At 49.8% G+C, this 21,980-nt stretch overlaps 2 protein-coding genes across 4 annotated transcripts; both read left to right on the top strand.

Annotated features, from left to right (window-relative positions):
- Positions 1–1,979: 1,979 nt before the first annotated feature.
- On the top strand, positions 1,980–7,641 carry LOC135370796 (proline-rich protein 36-like). The gene is made up of 4 exons (XM_064604646.1): positions 1,980–2,141; positions 3,677–7,258; positions 7,332–7,447; positions 7,510–7,641. Exons 2-4 carry the CDS (start codon positions 3,702–3,704, stop codon positions 7,575–7,577), a joined length of 3,741 nt encoding a protein of 1,246 aa, XP_064460716.1. The 5' UTR covers positions 1,980–2,141; positions 3,677–3,701; the 3' UTR covers positions 7,578–7,641.
- Positions 7,642–9,955: 2,314 nt separating this feature from the next.
- LOC135370797 (AT-rich interactive domain-containing protein 1A-like) lies at positions 9,956–13,768 on the top strand. 3 transcript variants are annotated; one of them, XM_064604649.1, is made up of 5 exons: positions 9,956–10,061; positions 11,275–11,403; positions 11,470–13,182; positions 13,356–13,471; positions 13,549–13,768. In XM_064604649.1, exons 3-5 carry the CDS (start codon positions 11,495–11,497, stop codon positions 13,596–13,598), a joined length of 1,854 nt encoding a protein of 617 aa, XP_064460719.1. In that variant the 5' UTR covers positions 9,956–10,061; positions 11,275–11,403; positions 11,470–11,494; the 3' UTR covers positions 13,599–13,768. The 3 variants fall into 3 exon arrangements, with proteins under 3 accessions (XP_064460719.1, XP_064460717.1, XP_064460718.1); XM_064604647.1 differs by having other exon boundaries at positions 13,574–13,768; XM_064604648.1 differs by having other exon boundaries at positions 10,060–10,145; positions 13,574–13,768.
- The last annotated feature ends 8,212 nt before the right edge of the window (positions 13,769–21,980 follow it).

The following is a 21,980-nucleotide window of genomic DNA, read 5'->3' on the forward strand; positions in this document are numbered from 1 at the left end:
GAATAAGAAGGCATCCTGGACCAACAAGCAATTTGGGGGAACTGTGAGCTGGCCCAGAAATGAGTGGGATTGATCAACGAGTGGTTGTCTATGACCACCAATCATATCAAGGTACAGCCAGTTTGATGATTAGAGCCTGCATGTTTAGGCATGACAAAAAGTTGGGTTTAGACGTCTATAAAATGCAAAAAAAACTTTGTAAGCCACTAAAAACTGAGTTAAGCAGCCAATTTTTGCGTACTCTACATAGAGCCCAACTCTACGAATGTAGATAGCAGAAAAAGGAGTGGACTGACTGACCCTAACCAAACCCCAAGCTTGCTATTGATCGGCAGTTTTGTCAAAAGCGTCCCTTCAAGAAATAAATGAGTCTGAGAAGGCGCAACCAGGTGGCGGTGGCACGATTCCCCCGTCCCGACTCCCCCGTCTCATTTCCCGCACGCCGCTTCCCCCGGGTGTCAATAGACAATGTTAATAAGATGCGCGCGCCACTATGCGCGAGGCGCAAAGCAGCGTGGGAACTTTGAAGGACACTGCTCTGTCGTCTGCTTCAGGCTGCTTCTGCGCACACCGGTAACGTTGTTGTTCTTCTTCTACCTCCGCCCCTGGTCGTCTCGTAATGCTTCAAGGCGCTCGAAGTTCCTATGAACCCTTACGTGCTACTACTGTATATGAACATTTGGAAGTGAGCCTAGGTCACCCATGAATAAATTTTTCCCCACACACTACTGGTCTTCCACGATGATGCCAATACATATATATATATAAGGCGCTTGGGAGCCAGTCCTTGTGACTGGTCTTCCGCCTCGATGCCAATACACAGTGGCGCTTGCGTTTCTAAAAAGGTCTACAAGCTAACGCTTGTCCCATCCTACAGTTGGCGATACAAGGTATGCGTGGGACTGCCTGCCTAGCATTGGTTGACCCTGCTCCTCGTTTTTAGAGCGAGAGCAGTACTATTTTCGAAGTGTACACTCTCACGAGCAAGGAACGTTATAATAATACGTTGCGCAATCGACCCGTGTACCTCTTTCTCAGGCATCGTATGACGGACCACAGAGGAAACGTAACAAGACCGGGCGGCTTCTCACGTGGCAGCGCGCGCCAATTGATAGAACGCGCTCAACAACAAAAGTCTCCTTTATATTTGATCCACCGTCGTAATACATATCGCCATTCATGCACAGAGTTCATGGTAAAATTTGATCATACGGAGTGCAAGGCCTCCCTTATTTCTTCTCTTTGCCTCAATTGTTTACCTCACATAAACGGCGAAACGAGAAGACGTCCTTACAATGGTTTAACGTACCATCAATCATATTAAGCAATTAATCAATGATTTAGTACGCATCATTTTAATATATTTGCTTTACCATGATAGAAGGTGCTGTTACGATATGCAGCTTTTCGGACGTCTAGCTGAAGAAGTGTGCTTGAGAGAACCGTCCTCAGACACGTCCGAGGAACAATATCATTTTTTTTTTTTTTTGTCGAGCCGATAACATGGTACTTTGCCGGTTGCATCCAGCACCGCAGATGGACCACTGAAGCCTCAAAAGATTGCAGACGTGCTTGCTCACGTTACAAGACTCTGTGGTCCACTGTGGTGGTGCTGATGGCGGTTGCGGTGGCAGCGTGCCATGTCCGAGCGCTCTGCAGCCCAGCCGTGCGGCATGTTCGTCGAGTGTGGGGGGGGGGGGGGGGCAGGATCGTACGCCCTGGGGCGACTTCACTGGGAATTTTTCCGACATTTGTCTTGAAGCGTCCGAGGAAAACCCAGGGCAAACAACGGTCTACTGAGGTCGCTGCGATGTGGCCAGACATCCACACTTCTTTTTCTTCGTTGTTCACGACGACGTCACTGTAATAGCGATAAAATAAATATATGGCACGTTCTCTGTCCGCACTTGAAGCTTGCTGCACTAGGCAATATTGTGCACCATTTAGCGACGCCATTTCTGGGGCGGCTGCAGGGCAGCCCGTGAGCACAGTATCATCGTCGTGCCGCTCATTGCAAAAGCACGCGATCGGCTGCGCTGCTGCAGTGCACACGCGCTGCCTGGAACCCGCCCCAGGGGTTTTCGTTGCGGAACAGAGCTGTGTGTTGTGTCGGCAAGAGGCTCTTTCAACGGTATCCTCAGGTATTGTCCACGTTGACCGCTTTTAATAGGATATATGTTGTATTACGTGTTTTGCAGTTCTGGCATGACACGCGTACATGGACATGTCAATGCCCAAAGGATACACAACAGGATAAGGAAAACTGAGGTGTATTCTATTATCGCGTGATATGCAGCCAGTGCCGCGTTACGGTGCTCCTGTGTATTGTGTTATGGAGACTTACTCTCGCTTTCCTAGTTACGATACGGTATCTTCATGGCCTTTTGTGATGTGAAAAATACAGAAATGCAAAAGGTTTGGTATTCCCCTTCCCCTCATATCCTCCCTCTGCACGACAGTGCTGCCTCTACAACGCAAAGCCTTCCCGAAAATCACTGGGGTGCGCTGCCCCGTACCGGTTCATAAACGGTAACGTGCTATGCGAACACAATGCACTTACTCTGGACAGGCCCCGCCCACTCGTCATTGCAAATGTCAACATATACGACCGTGAGAATGGCCGCACCCATGGTCAGCGAACAAACCGTTTGCGACCAACGCGATTGTATCTGTACGTAATTTTGTATAACTTATTTTATAACTTAATTTTATTACTTGATCGGATGTCCTTGCACTAAATCGCGCAGATCAGGAAATAAGGCAGCGTAATGCTGACAACTACTAAAGAAGCCGCCTCACCGCCGATGCGATGCATTCAGGGTCAGTGCTAAAACGGAATGTTGTTGGCTGTGACATGTGGCCCGGACAAGATGATTGTGCCACAAGCGACCGCAACAGGGTAGTTACAAAAATGGCGAATGCATGCCATTCCCGTTTCCGAATGGGAGATACAGCACATGTCCCATGCTGTGCTCTTGATGATGCTCCTTTTAGTAATGTCCTACTTTCTCGTGACATGAAATATTGTGTAAGGCGGCTAACAGGGAGCGCGGCAACGGTCACAATAACTATGGGCTCGTGAACGTGACCTACCTAGGTCAATAGTTTCAGTATGGCATAAAGTCAGTATGGCATAAAGTCAGTATGGCATAAAGTGCGCCAAGAAATAGTGGGTGTACACTGCGCACAGTAACACTTTTTGTGTCGCGTGCGCACGCTAATCTCGAAGGGTTGTGTGCGTCACGCAAAGTGCTTCTTGTGTGTTCCTGTTGGCAGCTTTCCTTGCGTGAGTACGGAAGCACTAGCTGCGTCGTTACTTCTAGATAGCGCGGTAAACATCTGCCTTTCCAACGTCACAACGTTACATTATATCTCTTACTAGTGCCCTCTGATTGCGAGCCGAAAGCTTTTTGAGTGCGACCTGTGCGCAAGAGATACAAAGACACAAACGCAATACATGAACTCTATCATGACGCATATCTATGCACTGCAGAACCTCTCCTATTCTATCGAGAAAAAAATGCAAGAGCGCCTCATGCGCCTTCATTTCCGACTATACCGCTGTACAGTCTCTACTGTGATCGGGACAGTAATTTGTCAGCTTGCTCACTGTTGTGACTGTGTGACGTACACAATGAGACTGACAACTTGACGTGATACCTACTTCTGTTTGCAGTGGGAACCGTGGCTAAGGCCTGACCATGCCGGAAGCAGAGGTTGAAGAGAGTGAGGGGGACGACGATGCAAAGAAAAAGAAGAAAGGCAAAAAGAAAGGCAGCAAAGGAAAAGGAAAGAAAGGTGGCAAGTCGAAGAAAGGAAGCAAGGGAAAGAAGGGCAGCAAGGGCAAAGGCAAGAAGGGAGGCAAGGGAAAGAAAGGTAGTAAAGGCAAAGGAAAGAAAGGGAAGAAAGACAAAAAAGGAAAGAAAGGAAGCAAGGGCAAAGGCAAAAAAGGCAGCAAGAAAGGGAAAAAAGGAGGAAAAGGCAAGAAAAGCGGCAAAAAGGGCAGCAAGAAAGGAAAAAAGGGAAAGAAGAAAGCTGAAGCTGAAGAAACTCCACCTCCAGCAGAAGAGAGTAAACCAGAACCAAAAGATGGAGCCACGCAGCCACCTCCAGCAGCATCACCAGCTCCTGCACCTCCTGCAGCTGCGTCACCTGCTCCTCCGGCAACAGCAGGGGCACCTCAACAAAAATCCACAGCAGCAGCACCAGGTCCTCCGGCAGGTGCTCGGCCTAGGACTGCTGCTCCGCAAGCCATGCAACCTATGGCTCGAGGCATACAAGGATATCCAATGGGATACCCAGCGTTGTCTATGTATCCACAAAGCATGGGACAAGCCATGGGGCAAACCGTAGGCTTCCAACCACAAATGGTGGCGCCATATGGAACAAGCTCGAACATCACTGACTACACCAGGGCATATGGAACAGAAGACACGTCATCAGCCACAACTCTCGGGGCCAGGAGACCAGGCGTGGTAGTTGACGTCAAGTATCGGCGCAGGCCCAGATTTGAGACCCCTTCCTATACATCGCTTGAAACCAGTGCTGCACCGGAACAGTACTACAGACAAGGAACGTATCCGTCGGGGGCGGGCTACTACAGCGACACTGAAAGTGCGACGACCTACTACGATGTGACTTCGGCCGACGAAAGTATTTCAGCCACAGTGATTACTGAAATCGGAGGAAGGCCGCCAGTTGTGTCAAGTGACTTCTTATATAGAGCGCCTGGCATGAGCCAGATGCAGCAGTTTGTTCAAAGCCTAGCGAACACACAGTATCCCGACCTTCCTCCGGAGATACAGATCAACACGCAACCACCAGCAGAGCAGGTATACCAGGAGCCTTCGAAACCAATCATTATTCACCACCAGCAGCTTCCACAAACGCCACAGGAGCAACCTCGTCTCATGCGATCAGCATCTCAAGACGTAGGCGCGTCAAAGTTATCTCCGCGAAAGCGACTCAGAAAGCATAAACGACACCGGCGAAGATCAAGGCTAACGGCTGACGCAGAGTCCCCAAAACCCATCATAATACATACCCAAACACAGCCACCCTTTTCGCCACCGCGAGATATGTCACAATTTATGGTCAGCCCAATGCAGCAAATGCTGGCACAAGGAACCGAGACGCAGGCCATGATACAACAACGTTTGGCGGCTCAGCAAGGAGAACTGCAGATGCTCAAAGCGAACCAACAAGCGCTTGAGAGAGAACTCCAGCGGCAGCAATTTCTGGACCAATCACAATTTCGGCAGCAACAGACGCCGTATCCTCAGCAGCCAATGGCAACCCAGATGCCGTATGGAGCTCCATTGTCGCCGTCTGATGAACGGTACAAGCTGCAAGTACAAACCCGTATGGCAGACAAGGACGAGCAACAACTACAGGCAACGCAGCAGCTTCAGGAACAACTCCCTCGGCCGCAGCAATACACATTTCAACCTCCACAACAAAGTCCGCCACAATTATTCCCGCAAGAGCAACCACAGCAAGTTCAACAGAGTCCCTCGCAACCCCGCCTTGTAGAACGAGAGATATTTGTTGTGGAACCGCCGCGAGATGAAGACTCGCGTATCCAGATCCGACGTCGAAAACGTTCACCGAGGGCAGTATCAGGCACCTCAATAGATTCACGAGATTATGGCCGGCCGCAAAAAGACGTTTTGCGCCAGTTGGAGTCAAACCAACTGCAACAACTTCTACAACAGCCCTTGTTGCAACAGTCGAGTGTGCAGCAGCAGCTCGACCAGCAACGGCTTCAACTTCAGTTGCAACAGCAGCAGCTTCAACAGCAACAATTACTCCTTCAGAAGGCGCAGCTTCAACAACCACAAATGCAGACTGGTGATCTGATGGGTTTGCAACAGCCACAAGATCTCATGTTACAACAAAATCAGGCGCTAACGCCTCAGCAGCGGATGGTTCTGCAGCAGTTGCAGTTACCACCATCTGAACTTCAGTTGTTGCAACAGAACATCGTGCTTTCATCATCGCACCGATACCTCCTTGAGAAACACGTGGATAAGCTGATGCAGGTGCTTCCTCCTCCGCAGCGGCGACTACTGCAACTTCTTTTACCCGATTACCAGCGTGGGAGCCAGCTGCCTTCATACGTACCGCATGAGCCGCCTCTGGTTCCACCACAAAGCCCTATGGTCTTTCAAAATGCAATGCCAGAACCGCAGAATCCTCTCGTCATAACGGCAGACCAGGGATTGGCATCCACCGCCCGTGTTCAACGACGGCGTGGTAGTCGAGAAAAAGCACGCCGAAGGAGGAGTCGTGGTCGCGGGAGTGTAAGCCCAGTCGATTACTCCCAAAGTGAAAGTCCCCCCAGCAATCCGCGCATAAGCCACCGAAGCAGTTCAAATAGCGGGCACAGGCGGCGTTCATCAAAGCCAGGGCTGGCATCTCCGCCACCTCCGGTGGTCATTCATCACCAGCCATCAGGAGTTCCTCCCGGACAATCTCCACCGCCTCCCGTGGTAATCCACCACCAGGCTCCGAATGACGCCTTTATGCAACCACCTGTAATAATACACACTCAAACACAGCTGCAGTCTCCTGAGTCACCTTTACCGTATCAGTCCTCGAAACCTATTTACCATCAGACGCAGTCACCTGAACCAGATTACAGAATGATGCAGCAACCGAGAAGGTTCCAGTCTATGCCGTCTCCACCATTCATGTGTTCTCCCGCTCCCCCTTACATGCCGATGGATTCGCCACCAATGATGATGGCTGCGCGGCCAAATTCATTCATGATGCCCCGGATGATGCCGAACGTGATGCAAAACATGATGATGCCAATGATACCTCCGGCCTACTCTCAGGTCGCGTCTCCCATGATGCCGCCCATAATGTCCTCATCAATGATGCAACCACCACTGCCGAGAACACAGCCTCAAGTCTCAACTTCTGAGAAGGTGTTCTATCAAACAGAAAGGGGACGCCGCTACGATAGAGGTGATAATGACCGAGGCCGAAGGTACAAGTCGAGGGACAGGCGGTCCAGAAGATACGACGAAATGTCAAGTTCTTCATCGTCTACGGCGGAATCTGCCATAGGTTCACCGGCATATCAGCAGCCGCCACAGGACCCACTGCTCTCTCCAGTCCAGGGCGGAGGCGCAGGAAACGTGGGATATGGTAACGTCCAAGGTCAATTCCTCGCGCAGACAGGAGACAGCCAGCAGGACTTGAGCTCCATTGAGAGGGCCATAAGGAAGCTTTACATGCATCGATACCCCAGGTGCGCCACGTTTCATAATTCGAGCTTTCGTTGCATACCAAGAGGTTATCTAAAATGCTTCGCGTCTTTTCAGTGACATGGCGAGACCATCCTTATTTCCGGAGAGGTCGTTGATATTGATATTGGGAACGATATTCATCTTCGCGGCAATGGTGGTTGTGCTGGCCATCATAGGGTCCTCGTTTCCATGTGAGTTTGTGCACGCTGTGCATCAGTGAGGATGTATCTGACGCATGGGATTTTCTTTCCAGCCCTTCTGAAACCAGAGTCCCATTCGCTCACAACAGCCGGTCCTTGGCGAAATATAACGAAGACATAAGAGAGAGAAATGAGTTGCTTTGCGTAAACGTGATGATTATCATCTATTAAAGTCTCGTGCATCATATTTGCGTATTGCCACCACTGGAAACAATGAAGGCAGCCTACACAGTCGTGACGCTGTCCATGAAATGAAGTGCCAGCAATGGCAACAGTCCGATCTACCATGAACGGTAAATGTGTTCGTAACTAGGATGCTGCATATCCTGCCGCTGTCGTTATACGGAGGTCGTGTGAATTACAATGGTACTTCGGGAAACCTATACTTGTTGAGACCTCCATAGCTGACAACACGTATTTACAAAAATTGTCCAACAAAATTTCCATGAAGGCGCATCTCCGGTACATCATACCACGCCAAAAATTTGTCAAAATGAGAAAAAATGTCGGTGTGCACGTGGCAATAATACACCAAAAATGTGTCAAAAAAATGTAAACTCTGTACGCCACGGTATAGACCAACGATTCTTCCCTTCGCTCTGTGGTAACTGTTGATTGCATTGCGAAGACTAACTGCCCTTAAAGTAAGACATCCTTTACCCGATAAAAAAGACTTGCACAGATGCATGAACATCACCTTGAAAATAGAGGTTCCGAGCACGCTTACATTTACGAACTGTTGAAGCAAACTTCATAACCGGGCGATTTTCATGCCGGCTGCCTCTGAAGTTCCACAAAGATCGAATGTATGGTATATCAACTGACACTAAGCTCTTTAAATGCGGCTTGCTGTCCTGCTCTTACGGGTTCCGAAATAGCCTCGATATCTCAAGAACAAAGCAATTTCACGGACTGCACGTACTCAGCTATTGCAAAAGACACGCCTGTGGGCTTGAGAACAACACAAGACAAATACTACGGTTATAACGTTTACAACGACAAAGAGCACGGTGTTTGTGATGCTTATATGTACGGGCGACTCTCGATTTCGCTTTCAGCCTGACGATTGGTGACGATTGCGAAACCACGAGCAAGTAAACAAGAAGAGCCAAAGCGACATTTTCCCCGGAGCTGGCTTCAAAGATAAGAAAGATCAGGAACTGACCTGTGACAATACAGGACGAAGTGATAGCAACACAGTACTAATTATGTCCCCATAGGTGTAAGATCCTTCTATTTCTCGTTGTCAAGTGACAAAAGAAAAAAAAACATGATCGATCCATTGGTGTTACCGACGGAATGCCTTAGCATTAAAACTTAAAAACCCTTTGGGAACTCCCCTTCACAACGCTACACAAGCCTTCAACGACCTTTCACAAGCGCTACACAACCTTTCACACGGCCATACACAACGCTAACGCAAGACAGCATACTCAGCCAAACGAATCTTTTGGGCTTCCTACGATTCAGCTTGGCGTTGCCGTCTCGCAGCCTCAGCCTTCTTTAGCCGCCGCTCCTTCGCACAGCTTTCGTGACCCATGGCGCGTCCACGCAGACCCGTCTGAACCTGTCGACCACGTCAGCTGCATGGCTGCACTGCCGCCGACGTGTCGCGCTCTCCACGCGCCCTCTCATTCCTTCTCCACTCACCGCGCATGCGCGCCGCGCCGTGGTTACAGATATACCACGCCGTGATTTTTTCGCGGCGAGGACTCTAATGCTAGCGCATCAAAATGCGGACTGGATGGCTGTCGAAGAAGGACTTGTGCTTCTCTTGGGCAAGCTTGATATTGTCAGCCGACAGCTGTTCAGGAAACGGGGGCCGTCAAGTTAAGGAAAAATCGGCGCAAGAAAAGCGGTCACCCGCCCATTCCTGTTTCCTTCTCGCACATAACTTTGCGTTCGTTTTCAGCAAAAGCTTGGAAGAGGAAAAGTGAGCGGGCAGGTACATGGCTTCCTCGCATCGTTTCTCTCGCGAGATCGAAGCGTGGCCCGCAATGTGCGCGCCTCGGAACGACGGGTTTCGCAAGTTTTCTCCGGCTCTTACCGTTGTAGTAGTGAATGTATTTTATAATAGGATGGAGTACATTCGGCATGCGCGTTCTGATTGTGTAAAAAAAACGTGAGGTTGACTTGGCAAATTTCATAGTGCAATTGGGAAAATCCAATTTTTTCGCGAATGAAATTTGACAAAAGTGCTCAGAAGCCATGGCGAAATCTCTGCCGAGATAAATAGCGTTGCCTCATAACGTTCTCCCAAGTACATTTTTTTAATACGATTCTTTATCACGTTAGGTGAAGCGCCCTGTATAGTCATCAAGATCGGCCGAGTCAGCCGTCAGGTTCGCTACGTTTTCCTCGTTTAAAAAACCATCAGTGGCAGAACGCTTCCACAATGGAATGTCGCTGAGCCACACAACTTTGCTAACATAGCTTTCCTTTCCAGTGAACGTAAAACCGATGGTCCATATTCAGCATGGGAACCTACTCCCCTAATTCAGCATGGTAAAAGTCAATGATCGTAATGAGATGAAGAAGTTGGCCCGCTTCCCTTCGTGCTCCCGTGCCAGTATCCTCGAGCTGCCCGCACAGTATGACCATCAGGGTAAGCCTGTCGTTCTTCTACATGACCATTGGCCCATCCCCCAGAATTAAATAGAAAGCAGCTATGTCGCTGACATTAGTGAGTGTGAGTAGATGTTCAACGACCGTTTGCGACAGTTAGGTGGTTATGTTTGTGGATTAGGCTGTCTGCAGTTGGTCGCGCACAGCTACCTTGTGCAACCGCGAGGAACACCTAGCCGTAGAATGGGATTTTAGCTTTTCTTGTATCTCATTTGTTGAAGCTAGAAGGGTTGATGGAGTAGTGTGGGCTTATCATGCCACGGAATCCTGCATACAAAGACTCGAAACGTGGAAAGTCCAGTGATGACACGGTGAACGGATATATCATAGCAAAAGTCTCGAATCGGGAGCTGGCGATTCTTCGGACAGAAGTTATTCTGTTTACAGTGTCTATTCGGAATATCGGCAGACCCTGCTGAGCTTCTTGCTTCAGTGCACACAGACTGTTCGCCACAATGTTAACGATAACAGTAGTTTCTACTCTTGTCGGTTCCGAGGGAACTATCAGGGCTACGGGCATGTATCATTTCCCCGAGAGCGTCTCGACAGTATCATGCTGCTCTATCGGTCCAAGGGCTACAATTAAGTGATACTTTGTTAGTTATCCGGTTGGTGACCCTACGAAGTGACCGTCTCTCCGTGGACTAATTTTACACAATGTGTGGTTCTTTAACGTTTGCTGAAGTCCTGGCGCACGGCGCACCGTATTTAATGTTCCTCGCGGGGCAAGTGCCAGCAACATGTACCATATGCCACCAGGTTCTTCTTCCTTTGCATTCACCGAGGTCGCCAACAGTAATTAATGACTGAGCCGCGTTTCTCACGGGTGGGGTGACAGCAGCATACATGGTGCCCCATCGTGGTCTCCTCAGAAACGAAGGATAGGCGTGATAGCAAATTTCACGTTCTTTGCGGAGACGTTGAAGTAGTATGAAGTATAACGAGGTTTCACCGCCACTGCGTGATTGACGTCGGACAGCAAAGTAGGAAAATGCTTCACGCGGACTGTGGCAAGGGTTTTCCGTCAGTCGCCTAGTTGCTAGTCATGCCCAGATGAAGCACCTTCAGTTTCTGCAGTTTCTGAAGCGCATTTGCTTGCGGCACTGCGACTATTTCTGCACAAGGTGCCTGCTACAGTTCGTACGCAGGGACACACACGTGTGAACTAATGGCTACCTTCACTTCAACACTAGGTGGCGGCCAGGCTCGTCGTGCTTGACAGCCGGGCGCAGTAACTCGGAATATCGACTGACCAGCTCTGCCGATATTGGTTCGGTGGAAAGCGAGCTCAAGTCTGTCTTATTTTAGCTTCACTCGCAGAGGTTCGTGATGTCCACTGTTCGCGATCAAGCCAGTGCGCACACGTGACAAGATTGTTTCCATTTCAGAGGGCCTTGTCCGCAACCCGTAGTCATGCCTGAAGAAGTGCTCGAAGAGGAAGAGGAGGAGGAGGAAGAGGCTGAAGCAGAGGAAGTGGAGGAGGATGATAAGAAAAAGAAGAAGCATAAGAAGAAAAAGAAAGGAAAGAAGAAAAAGAAGGGCAAAAAGAAAAAGGGCAAGAAGAAGAAGGGCAAGAAGGGAAAGAAAGGAAAGAAAGGGAAGAAGGGCAAGAAAGGAAAGAAGGGCAAGAAGGGAAAGAAAGGCAAGAAGGGAAAGAAGGGAAAGAAAGGAAAGAAGAAGGCGGCAGAGCCCGAACCAGCAGATAGTTCAAAAACTGAGACATCCAGTACGGAAAGTACACCTGCGGCATCCCCTGCGTCGCCTGCGAAACCTGCGAAGCCTTCCCCTGGAGCAACGTCACCTTCGAAGGCGGCCCCAGCCATAAAACGTACGAGCGTACCGGCTGGCGGCCCACAAGCACCGGGCATGCAGCCTCCACAACCTGGCCAATCTTCTCCTATGAGCGTGTCAGTGTACCAGAGAGGGATGCAACCAGGTATGATGGGACCCCCACAAATGATGGCACAAATGCCATATGGTGCGGCTTCCCAGCCTGGTATGATGGGATATCCACCGAGGTTCGCGACGGTACAGACTTCAGTGACGTCTCTCGTGCAACAAGGAGAGGGCGTTGTACTCGACGTTAAATGCCGGAGAAAGAGGCGACCAAGGCTTTCGGACTCTTATAGCTCTGGCGTAGGTGACTCCTCCGCCAACTACTACCAGCGCCGACCGAGCGTCAGCGAAGTTACCGGAAGCAGTGGCGATAGTGGGCGTAGCTATCCCCGTGTTGTGTACATGAGGAGTGTAACACAATCTCCGAGTGAAACCACCTACCAGAGCAGTCGGAGCAGGGAGCCGATGTACATGATGCCGCAGCAACAGTCTCAGGGGCTGATGCCGCAGCAACCCGTGATTATTCATCACCAGCAGGCCCAAATGCCCCAACCAGTGATCATCCACCACGAGACACATTCCATTCCTCAATCACTTCCCGGCGCACAAACCTCACAGCCCCTGATCATACACCACGAAGCGGACTTTTCTGCCGAGCCCGAGTACCCTATGATGAGGCGGCCACGTCGGATCCACTCCATGCCGTCTTCACCGTTGATGCCTCAGTCAGTTCCCTCAATGATGCCCATGCAGTCACCGTCCGTTGCTATGCCGCAACAAATGATGATGCCACAGATGGTGCCACAAATGGTGCCTCAAATGATGTACCCGCCCATGATGCAAGGTCCGCGTCCACCGCCTTTATCTCAACCTCAAGGGGTCCTTTCGAACAGAGAGAAGGTTATCTACATGGTTGAGCGGTCTGGAGACAGAGACAGCGACAGCGACGACGACGATCGCAGGCGTCGACGTAGATCACGCGGAAAGAGGTCGAGGTCGCGCAAGAGGCATCGTCGTCGTAGTCGTTACAGCCATTACAGTTCCTCTTCGCCGTCAGAGTCCTCCGCGTTTGAGACACCGTCAGCCCCGGCCCTTCTCACGAGGACTGCAGTGTATCAGCCATCGCAAGCACAGTTAGCCATGCAACCGGCTTACTTATCCGGAATGCCGCAACAGCCCTACATGACCGCTATGCCTAGCAGCAATCAAGACCTGGTCTCCATGGAGAGGGCCATGAAAAAGATGTACATCGACAGATACCCCAGGTACAAACTTCCCGTTGCGAGAAGCAATTGATATTTTCGATAAAAAGTTATTGGCTGACGACGCCCGTGGGCAGTAAGACTGACAGTTCCTCGGCATGGCTCCAGTGCTGGGGAGCACGTTCACGTGCAGATAAGTGGGTGATGCTGAACAGGGATTGTTTTTCCCATTTCAGCGACAACGACAGGTCACTACTGTACCCAGAGAGGTCCCTGATTATTCTCCTAGTTGTTGTCTTCATCTTTGTAGCCATGGTCGTAGTCCTGTCCGTGGTGGGATCTTCCTACCCACGTGAGTAATACGTACTACCCTTAACTGTGTATACCGCGCGTGGACGATTAAAGGAAAATTGCTAACTCATCGTAAAGTGTTCCCACGTTTGTTCTCTTACAGCTCAAGCGAAGCACGACGGCCATAACATTCCGTACCTTCACAAGACAGGGCCACCCATGAATGTCACAACAAGGAAGTAGCACGCACCAGCTAGACTGTCTTGTTTGCAGATGAAACACTACACCTACGCCGATGGTAGTACAGCGCTTGTTCCTGAAGTTGCAGCTCAATAAAGCTGAAGGGTCACACTTTTCAGCGGGGGTCATTCCTTTTAGTAGCAGTAATTGTACTTGGAGAGAAGGGTGGCATCTCAATGACACAACCTTTCCGAAATGTGCAATCGATACTATACTGTTTGAACTGACATCAAAAGAAGAAACCGAAGGCATGTGCTTCGATGAATGAATTGTGGACAGTCACCGTGGTTAGCTGCGAAGCAAAAGTACACGGTATGCAGGGTACGTGTGAAACGAAACCGCCACCACAGACCTCTGCGGCTGGTACGCCTGGCAGCAACGAACTGACATTGCCACCATCTTTGCCGCGGCTTTGACAGTGCGTTTAACATGACGTACGATTGTAAGTGCCTAAAGTAGCAGTGCTAAAGGAACTACCCTGCGCAATGAAAGATATCCGCCCCTCCAACTACCTGTAGAGGCGCTCGCGTAGCACAAGATGGCGGAGGAAAGAATGGTTGCGAATGAATGAATCAATGTGATTCATGGTTTCTTCCACGAGACACGCTTTAAAAAATGTTTCGTTGTTTTCGTTCACGCTGCTCCTGTGATGACTGGGATAGTATCTTTTCTTCCCTTGAATTGAATTCCCTACATTGAATATTCTTCGCAGTATTTTTGCACTGCTGCATCGAGCAGTGCTGTTGTCGTTTTAGAACTGTAAGCGTTTAGTTCTGTAAGTTGTGGCAGTTTCGGGGGGCGGGGGGGGGGGAAGGGGCGGTTACGAAACATAGAGGTCGTCTGTGGTTACCATCATTCGTTCAGTGCTTCCGCTGGGGTCCGCTAGGTGGAGAGCAGTAGTCGTGCAGCATGTCGCCACACTAGGCTGACACACCTTACGTGTAAACATGCTCCAATTACCCATATACATCGAGAGATATCCCCGGTACAAGCTGGCCTTATTACACGTGAAAGCGATAGATATGTTCGATGAAAACTTCGCAGCAAGTTCTCATAGGGGTTCAATAGCATAGCTATAGTTAACGACACCCATAATACGTGGTGTAAAAAAAAGGAAGGTAAAGGCAAATAAGAAAAGAAGCATGCAAGATTCAAGAGCCCTCATATCAACTGAAATACAACGTTGAGGAAATAATGTAAGGTCTCAGGTCTCTAATAAACAAAGCTATTATTTTTTAGCTCGATTGCCGAAAGGTTCCAAAGGTCCCATGTGTATAGACAATGACTAGCCTTAGACCAGACCTGACCAGGATCGTCCAAGTTCAATATATATTACGTAACCAGAATTCTCTGTGTTGGGAAGAACTGTACGATGGTGTTCTGTGTTGCGAGTGTATATATACTTTCCAGGAATGTATTCTCTACCTAGTATGTCTTATATCATCCGCGGCGTCGAGTTCATAGGCTTTTGTGGCACGTGCTTGAGTGACAGACTTCCTTCACCAAAATGGAAAACATAAAGCCAGATTAATTTCAAAAGGTGAATCACCCATGCGACATCTTGAGGAAACGAAATGGACTGGAATACCGAACCGAAAGGCAGTTTTATTTGCTCTTTTTCTTTTACTTTTTTTTACTTCATTCTTCATTTTTGTCCCCTTTAGTCACCCTGTGTGGCGAGAGGTCTTGCCTGGGCTATTCATGTTTTTGTTACCATATTTTTGTTTTCCTGTTGTTGATGATTTTACTGGCGAAGAACCAGATGCTCATTATTACAGAACACCTTTTGATAACAGAGTGGCAAGCATTCTCTCCAGTTTCGCATTATACCGTCCTACTTTATCTGCCAATCGATAAAACGTACGGACAAGACCAGAAAGGCAAGCGTTCATAAAATATATCGGTATAGGTTCCACCCGCATTACAGCTGGATCCGAGAAGCATCTGAAGGAGGAGAAAGTTTACCGCACGATGTCCACGCGACAGCACACTAGGATTACCATGGCAACAAAGGTAAACGTCATAGTGTTCGACGGCCAGATTGGCATTATAACATCATCAAAATTCTCTCCGGTGGTTCGATTCGCTTCAGCCCAGTCTAAATTCCCTCGTGATTACGGTTCACATTTCAAATTGAAAGTGCATTGCGATGTCCCTCTACCCGACAGCATGAAAAAATCGCAGGAAGAGAACCATTCCCCTAAGACTGGCCTCGGCAGTGAGAGTCGGTCACCTGCCGCAGGACCCGGGCAAATAAGCATAACTTCGGAGCACAGCATCCCGGACGAGCGCGACCTGCACGTCTTGTCTCAAAGCAGTCATGAAGCCGTCAGCCTCTACGAGTCGGCACCGGAGCCGGATAATACTGGGCACAACAACGTTCAGGAACCATCAAGGGCAGCGGACACGGACTACAGGTCGAGCGTTTCCGAGTATGTAAGTGGTACAAATGTTAGTAATTTACGGGAGACCGCGTCCAACGTGGCTGCACACATGGAAGCCCTCACTCCAGAATCATCGATCCAAAGAACGCCGTTCGGAGTGAACTGCTCCGTGTCAAAAAGATGCCAGGTAAAATCAAGGGGAGCAGTTAACCCTGCTAGAAGCCTTAAAGATTTCCTACTTTCATTTGGCAAAGCGCACGTTGCTTCCACTATACCGCCTCCGACCACAACTCAGCTTGAGACACAGGAGGCACGGAAGAACGAACGAAGCTCAATCCGGAGTGCGGCACAACAACCCATGTCTGGCAGCAGCACCACCACGGCGACCTTTCTGCGAGGTTCGGACCAATCTCTGCAAGAAGCGTGCGAGTCTTCTGAACCCCGAGTGATAAAAAGCGAAATTAATATAATAGTTCTCCTAAACGCAGTACCTACCCCTATAGCTGATATTCAACTAGACGCATTTAAGGAAGAACCTGAGTGGACGCACGAGGAAGACACTCCTTCTTATACCAGCACCTCAAGCGACCGTGTCATACAGGCGCCACAGAATCATGTCCCCCAGGAGACCGATTCAAACCTGGCACAACCAGTTGTACCTGATAGCAATAACATCTTGGATGGCAAAGAGAGGAGCATACGTGAGACGGCTCCCGTTGATGGTGACGACATACTTGAGCTAGTACGATTTCTCAGCAATAAGATTACAAAAGTATCCACGGGTCCAGCATTGGAAGTACCGCCACGAGCTGCTAGGGAGCGCTTTATGCCACGAGGTGCCATCGATAAGCTTCAAAGTCAGACTGGTGGGAGACCCCCAATGGACCACGAATCAGAGCTAACCTCCTCGGAACCACTCTTGTCGCTAACGGAACTGGATACAAAGGAGAGATCGGCAATGTCTGTCGATCGATATGCAACTGGGCTTTCTGACGAAAAAAAAGTGACTGAAGCATACGAGCGTGAAGCAGACGTTGCCGAGGGCAGGATGACGGAGGAAGAGACGTTTTTCAGTTTTGAAGTAGACGCCATCTATAGACTTCCCAAAATGGAAGTTCCGTTACTTGAAAAGAAAGATATAACGCCATCTCGTATATTTGGTACTGGGTATCTAGGTGAAGAACATGCAAGATATGTACAGGACATCACCAGGCAAGAGGCCCCGCTCGCCGGAGAATATGCAGATGTATCAACACTACTGCCAAGCACGGTATCGCACCAGGTAGTCGTTTTCTGTCCAGGTTACAGAACTGCAAAGGAAATTACGTCCGAAATATTCGAGCAACCACTTGTTCTCGTTTCATGGGACGCAGGGGTACCGGAGGAAGAGGAGGCGGTAACTGTTCCGAAGTTCCATGTGTTTGATGTCCAACGACGCATAGATGAAGAACAAATGCTGCACGTGGAAGAGGAACCCGTTTCACAAGCGGAATACCAACGTATTTCAGCAGGCCTCCCTAGTTCCCTTGGTCGTGGCGTTACTGTTTTCGGCGGCGAAACACCAAGTCCTGAAGAACATGTCGACGTCTCGTTACAGAGCATTCAGCCCGACGTGGCACTCAAAGCACAAACTACACCTGCCGTAGGGTACTCGGAGCAGAAACGTGAGGTTCTTCCGAAATTTCGTGTCTTTGGCGTCGACTCACCAGCGGAAGAGGAAATTATGCGCCTGTCAGAAATAGTCGATCAAGCTCTTCCCTTCACAGATGAACATGTACAGCAACCTGCTACAGTTGCTAGCAAGGATGCAGTTATTGATAAACAATTTTTAAGTCAAGAAAGAGCCTTGCGGGTGCAAGAATTATTCAAACCACCAATTGCGCCGGCTGTAGACTACCAACGCGTAGTACCGGAAGAAACAATTACTGTTGTCCCCAAGTTTCGAGTCTTTGGTATCGGGTCACCAGCTGAAGAAGAAATTATGCTTCTCTCAGATATAGTTAAGCAACCCTTTCAGTTCCCAGAAGAATATGTATACGTACCTTCAGAGCAATCAAGTATGGTTCCCCGCGAAGAGAGTGATGTCGACATAACGTTTCTCACTGCGGAAGAAACTTCGCTAGTCCACGTGCCTGCGCAGGAGCACGCAGCAGAGGTATCGAGAGAAGTTGCTGTTCCCAAATATCGTATTTATGGTACAGAATCGCCGGCTGACGTAATACCTCGGAAAGAGAGACCCCTTGCACTAGTGAAAAAGGTATCTCGGGTTACTGCATTCCCTGAAGCGGAGATCCCAGAGCCACCGAAGGTAGCATCGAGCACGGTAGCGCACAAGGTCTATCGGCCCATACCTGCAGAAGAAAAGCCAAAAGTTCCACCAAGCCCTCCAAGTGACGCCGTCAAGTATGCCCCTGTAGCACTGGAAGAAGCCGCACGAGTTCGCGCATTCCCTGAAGCCGAAATAGAAGAGGTAGCAAAGATAACACCAACCATGGTAGCGCACAAGGTCTATCGGCTCATACCTGCAGAAGAAAAGCCAAAAGTCCTACCAAGCCCTCCAAGTGAAGCCGTCAAGTATGCCCCTGTAGCACTGGAAGAAGCCGCACGAGTTCGCGCATTCCCTGAAGCCGAAATACCAGAGGTAGCAAAGATAAAATCAAGCATGGAAGCGCACAAGGTCTATCGGCCCATACCTGCAGAAGAAAAGCCAAAAGTTCTACCAAGCCCTCCAAGTGAAGCCGTCAAGTATGCCCCTGTAGCACTGGAAGAAGCCGCACGAGTTCGCGCATTCCCTGAAGCCGAAATACCAGAGGTAGCAAAGATAACACCAACCATGGTAGCGCACAAGGTCTATCGGCCCATACCTGGAGAAGAAAAGCAAAAAGTTCTACCAAGCCCTCCAAGTGAAGCAGTCAAGTATGCCCCTGTACCACTGGAAGAAGCCGCACGAGTTCGCGCATTCCCTGAAGCCGAAATATCAGAGGTAGCAAAGATAACATCAAGCATGGAAGCGCACAAGGTCTATCGGCCCATACCTGCAGAAGAAAAGCCAAAAGTTCTACCAAGCCCTCCAAGTGAAGCCGTCAAGTATGCCCCTGTAGCACTGGAAGAAGCCGCACGAGTTCGCGCATTCCCTGAAGCCGAAATACCAGAGGTAGCAAAGATAACACCAACCATGGTAGCGCACAAGGTCTATCGGCCCATACCTGCAGAAGAAAAGCCAAAAGTTCTACCAAGCCCTCCAAGTGAAGCCGTCAAGTATGCCCCTGTAGCACTGGAAGAAGCCGCACGAGTTCGCGCATTCCCTGAAGCCGGAATACCAGAGGTAGCAAAGATAACACCAACCATGGTAGCGCACAAGGTCTATCGGCCCATACCTGCAGAAGAAAAGCCAAAAGTTCTACCAAGCCCTCCAAGTGAAGCCGTCAAGTATGCCCCTGTAGCACTGGAAGAAGCCGCACGAGTTCGCGCATTCCCTGAAGCCGAAATACCAGAGGTAGCAAAGATAACATCAACCATGGTAGCGCACAAGGTCTATCGGCCCATACCTGCAGAAGAAAAGCCAAAAGTTCTACCAAGCCCTCCAAGTGAAGCCGTCAAGTATGCCCCTGTAGCACTGGAAGAAGCCGCACGAGTTCGCGCATTCCCTGAAGCCGAAATACCAGAGGTACCAAAGATAACATCGAGCATGGTAGCGCACAAGCTTTATGGGCCCGTAATTACAGAAGAACCTAAAGTTCTACCAAGCCTGCCACGTGAAGCCTTCAAGTATGTCCCTGCAGTACTGGAAGAAGTCGCAAGAGTTCCTTCATTCCCTGAAGCCGAGATGCCAGAGGTACCAAAGATAACATCGAGCATGGTAGCGCACACGGTCTATCGGCCCATAGCTGCAGAAGAACCTAAAGTTCTACCAAGCCCGCCACGTGAAGCCTTCAAGTATGTCCCTGCAGCACTGGAAGAAGTCGCACGGGTTCCCGTATTCCCTGAAGCCGAGATGCCAGAGGTACCAAAGATAACATCGAGCATGGTAGCGCACACGGTCTATCGGCCCATAGCTGCAGAAGAACCTAAAGTTCTACCAAGCCCGCCACATGAAGCCTTCAAGTATGTCCCTGCAGTACTGGAAGAAGTCGCACGAGTTCCTTCGTTCCCTGAAGCCAAGATGCCAGAAGTACCAAAGATATCAACAAGCATGGTAGCGCACATGGTCTATCGGCCCATAGCTGCAGAAGAACCTAGAGTCCTACCAAGCCCACCACGTGAAGCCTTCAAGTATGTCCCTGCAGCACTTGAAGAAGTCGCACGAGTTCCTTCATTCCCTGAAGCCGAGATGCCAGAAGTACCAAAGATAACATCAAGCATGGTAGCGCACATGGTCTATCGGCCCATAGCCGCGGAAGAACCTAAGGTTCTACCAAGCCCGCCAAGTGAAGCGTTCAAGTATGTCCCTGCAGCACTGGAACAAGTCGCACGGGTTCCCGTATTCCCTGAAGCCGAGGTCCCAGAGGTACCAAAGATATCAACAAGCATGGTAGCGCACATGGTCTATCGGCCCATAGCTGCAGAAGAACCTAAAGTTCTACCAAGCCCGCCACGTGAAGCCTTCAAGTATGTTCCTGCAGCACTGGAAGAAGTCGCACGGGTTCCCGTATTCCCTGAAGCCGAGGTCCCAGAGGTACCAAAGATATCAACAAGTATGGTAGCGCACAAGGCCTATCGGTCCATGGCTGCAGAGGAGCCTAAAGTTCTACCAAGCCCGCCAGGTGAAGCCTTCAAGTTTGTCCCTGTAGCAGTGGAAGACGTCACACGGGTTCCCGCATTCCCTGAAGCCGAGATGCCAGAGGTACCAAAGATAACACCAACCATGGTAGCGCACAAGGTTTATGGGCCCATAACTTCAGAAGAACCTAAAGTTCTGCCAAGCCTGCCACGTGAAGCCTTTAGGCATGTCCCTGCAGCACTGGAAGAAGTCGCAGGGGTTCAGGCATTCCCTGAAACCAAGATGCCAGAGCTACCGAAGATAACATCGAGCATGGTAGCGCACAAGGTTTATGGGCCCATAACTGCAGAACAACCTAAAGTTCTACCAAGCCCGCCACGTGAAGCCTTCAAGCATGTCCCTGCAGCACTGGAAGAAGTCGCACGAGTTCCTTCATTCCCTGAAGTCGAGATGCCAGAAGTACCAAAGGTAACGTCAAGCATGGTAGCGCACATGGTCTATCGGCCCATAGCTGCAGAAGAACCTAAAGTTCTACCAAGCCCGCCAAGTGAAGCGTTCAAGTATGTCCCTGCAGCACTGGAAGAAGTCGCACGGGTTCCCGTATTCCCTGAAGCCGAGGTCCCAGAGGTACCAAAGATATCAACAAGCATGGTAGCGCACAGGGTCTATCGGCCCATAGCTGCAGAAGAACCTAGAGTGGTACCAAGCCCGCCACGTGAAGCCTTCAAGTATGTCCCTGCAGCACTTGAAGAAGTCGCACGAGTTCCTTCATTCCCTGAAGCCGAGATGCCAGAAGTACCAAAGATAACATCAAGCATGGTAGCGCACATGGTCTATCGGCCCATAGCTGCAGAAGAACCTAAAGTTCTACCAAGCCCTCCACGTGAAGCCTTCAAGTATGTCCCTGTAGCACTGGAAGAAGTCGCACGAGTTCCTTCATTCCCTGAAGCCCAGATGCCAGAAGTACCAAAGATAACATCAAGCATGGTAGCGCACATGGTCTATCGGCCCATAGCTGCAGAAGAACCTAAAGTTCTACCAAGCCCGCCACGTGAAGCCTTCAAGTATGTCCCTGCAGCACTTGAAGAAGTCGCACGAGTTCCTTCATTCCCTGAAGTCGAGATGCCAGGAGTACCAAAGATAACGTCAAGCATGGTAGCGCACACGGTCTATCGGCCCATAGCTCCAAAAGAACCTAAAGTTCCACCAAGCCCACCACGTGAAGC

This window comes from Ornithodoros turicata, chromosome 10 (genome assembly GCF_037126465.1).
Source record: "Ornithodoros turicata isolate Travis chromosome 10, ASM3712646v1, whole genome shotgun sequence".
Taxonomy (NCBI): Eukaryota; Metazoa; Arthropoda; class Arachnida; order Ixodida; family Argasidae; genus Ornithodoros; species Ornithodoros turicata.

What these genes read in the sequence shown, in the direction of transcription:
- LOC135370796 (XM_064604646.1), top strand. Translation starts at nt 3,702, where the DNA reads ATGCCGGAAGCAGAGGTTGAAGAGAGTGAGGGGGACGACGATGCAAAG. An exon ending in TACATGCATCGATACCCCAG is followed by an intron (nt 7,259 to 7,331) that starts GTGCGCCACGTT and finishes GCGTCTTTTCAG; the next exon opens with TGACATGGCGAGACCATCCT. An exon ending in CATAGGGTCCTCGTTTCCAT is followed by an intron (nt 7,448 to 7,509) that starts GTGAGTTTGTGC and finishes TTTTCTTTCCAG; the next exon opens with CCCTTCTGAAACCAGAGTCC.
- LOC135370797 (XM_064604647.1), top strand. Translation starts at nt 11,495, where the DNA reads ATGCCTGAAGAAGTGCTCGAAGAGGAAGAGGAGGAGGAGGAAGAGGCT. An exon ending in TACATCGACAGATACCCCAG is followed by an intron (nt 13,183 to 13,355) that starts GTACAAACTTCC and finishes TTCCCATTTCAG; the next exon opens with CGACAACGACAGGTCACTAC. An exon ending in GGTGGGATCTTCCTACCCAC is followed by an intron (nt 13,472 to 13,573) that starts GTGAGTAATACG and finishes GTTCTCTTACAG; the next exon opens with CTCAAGCGAAGCACGACGGC.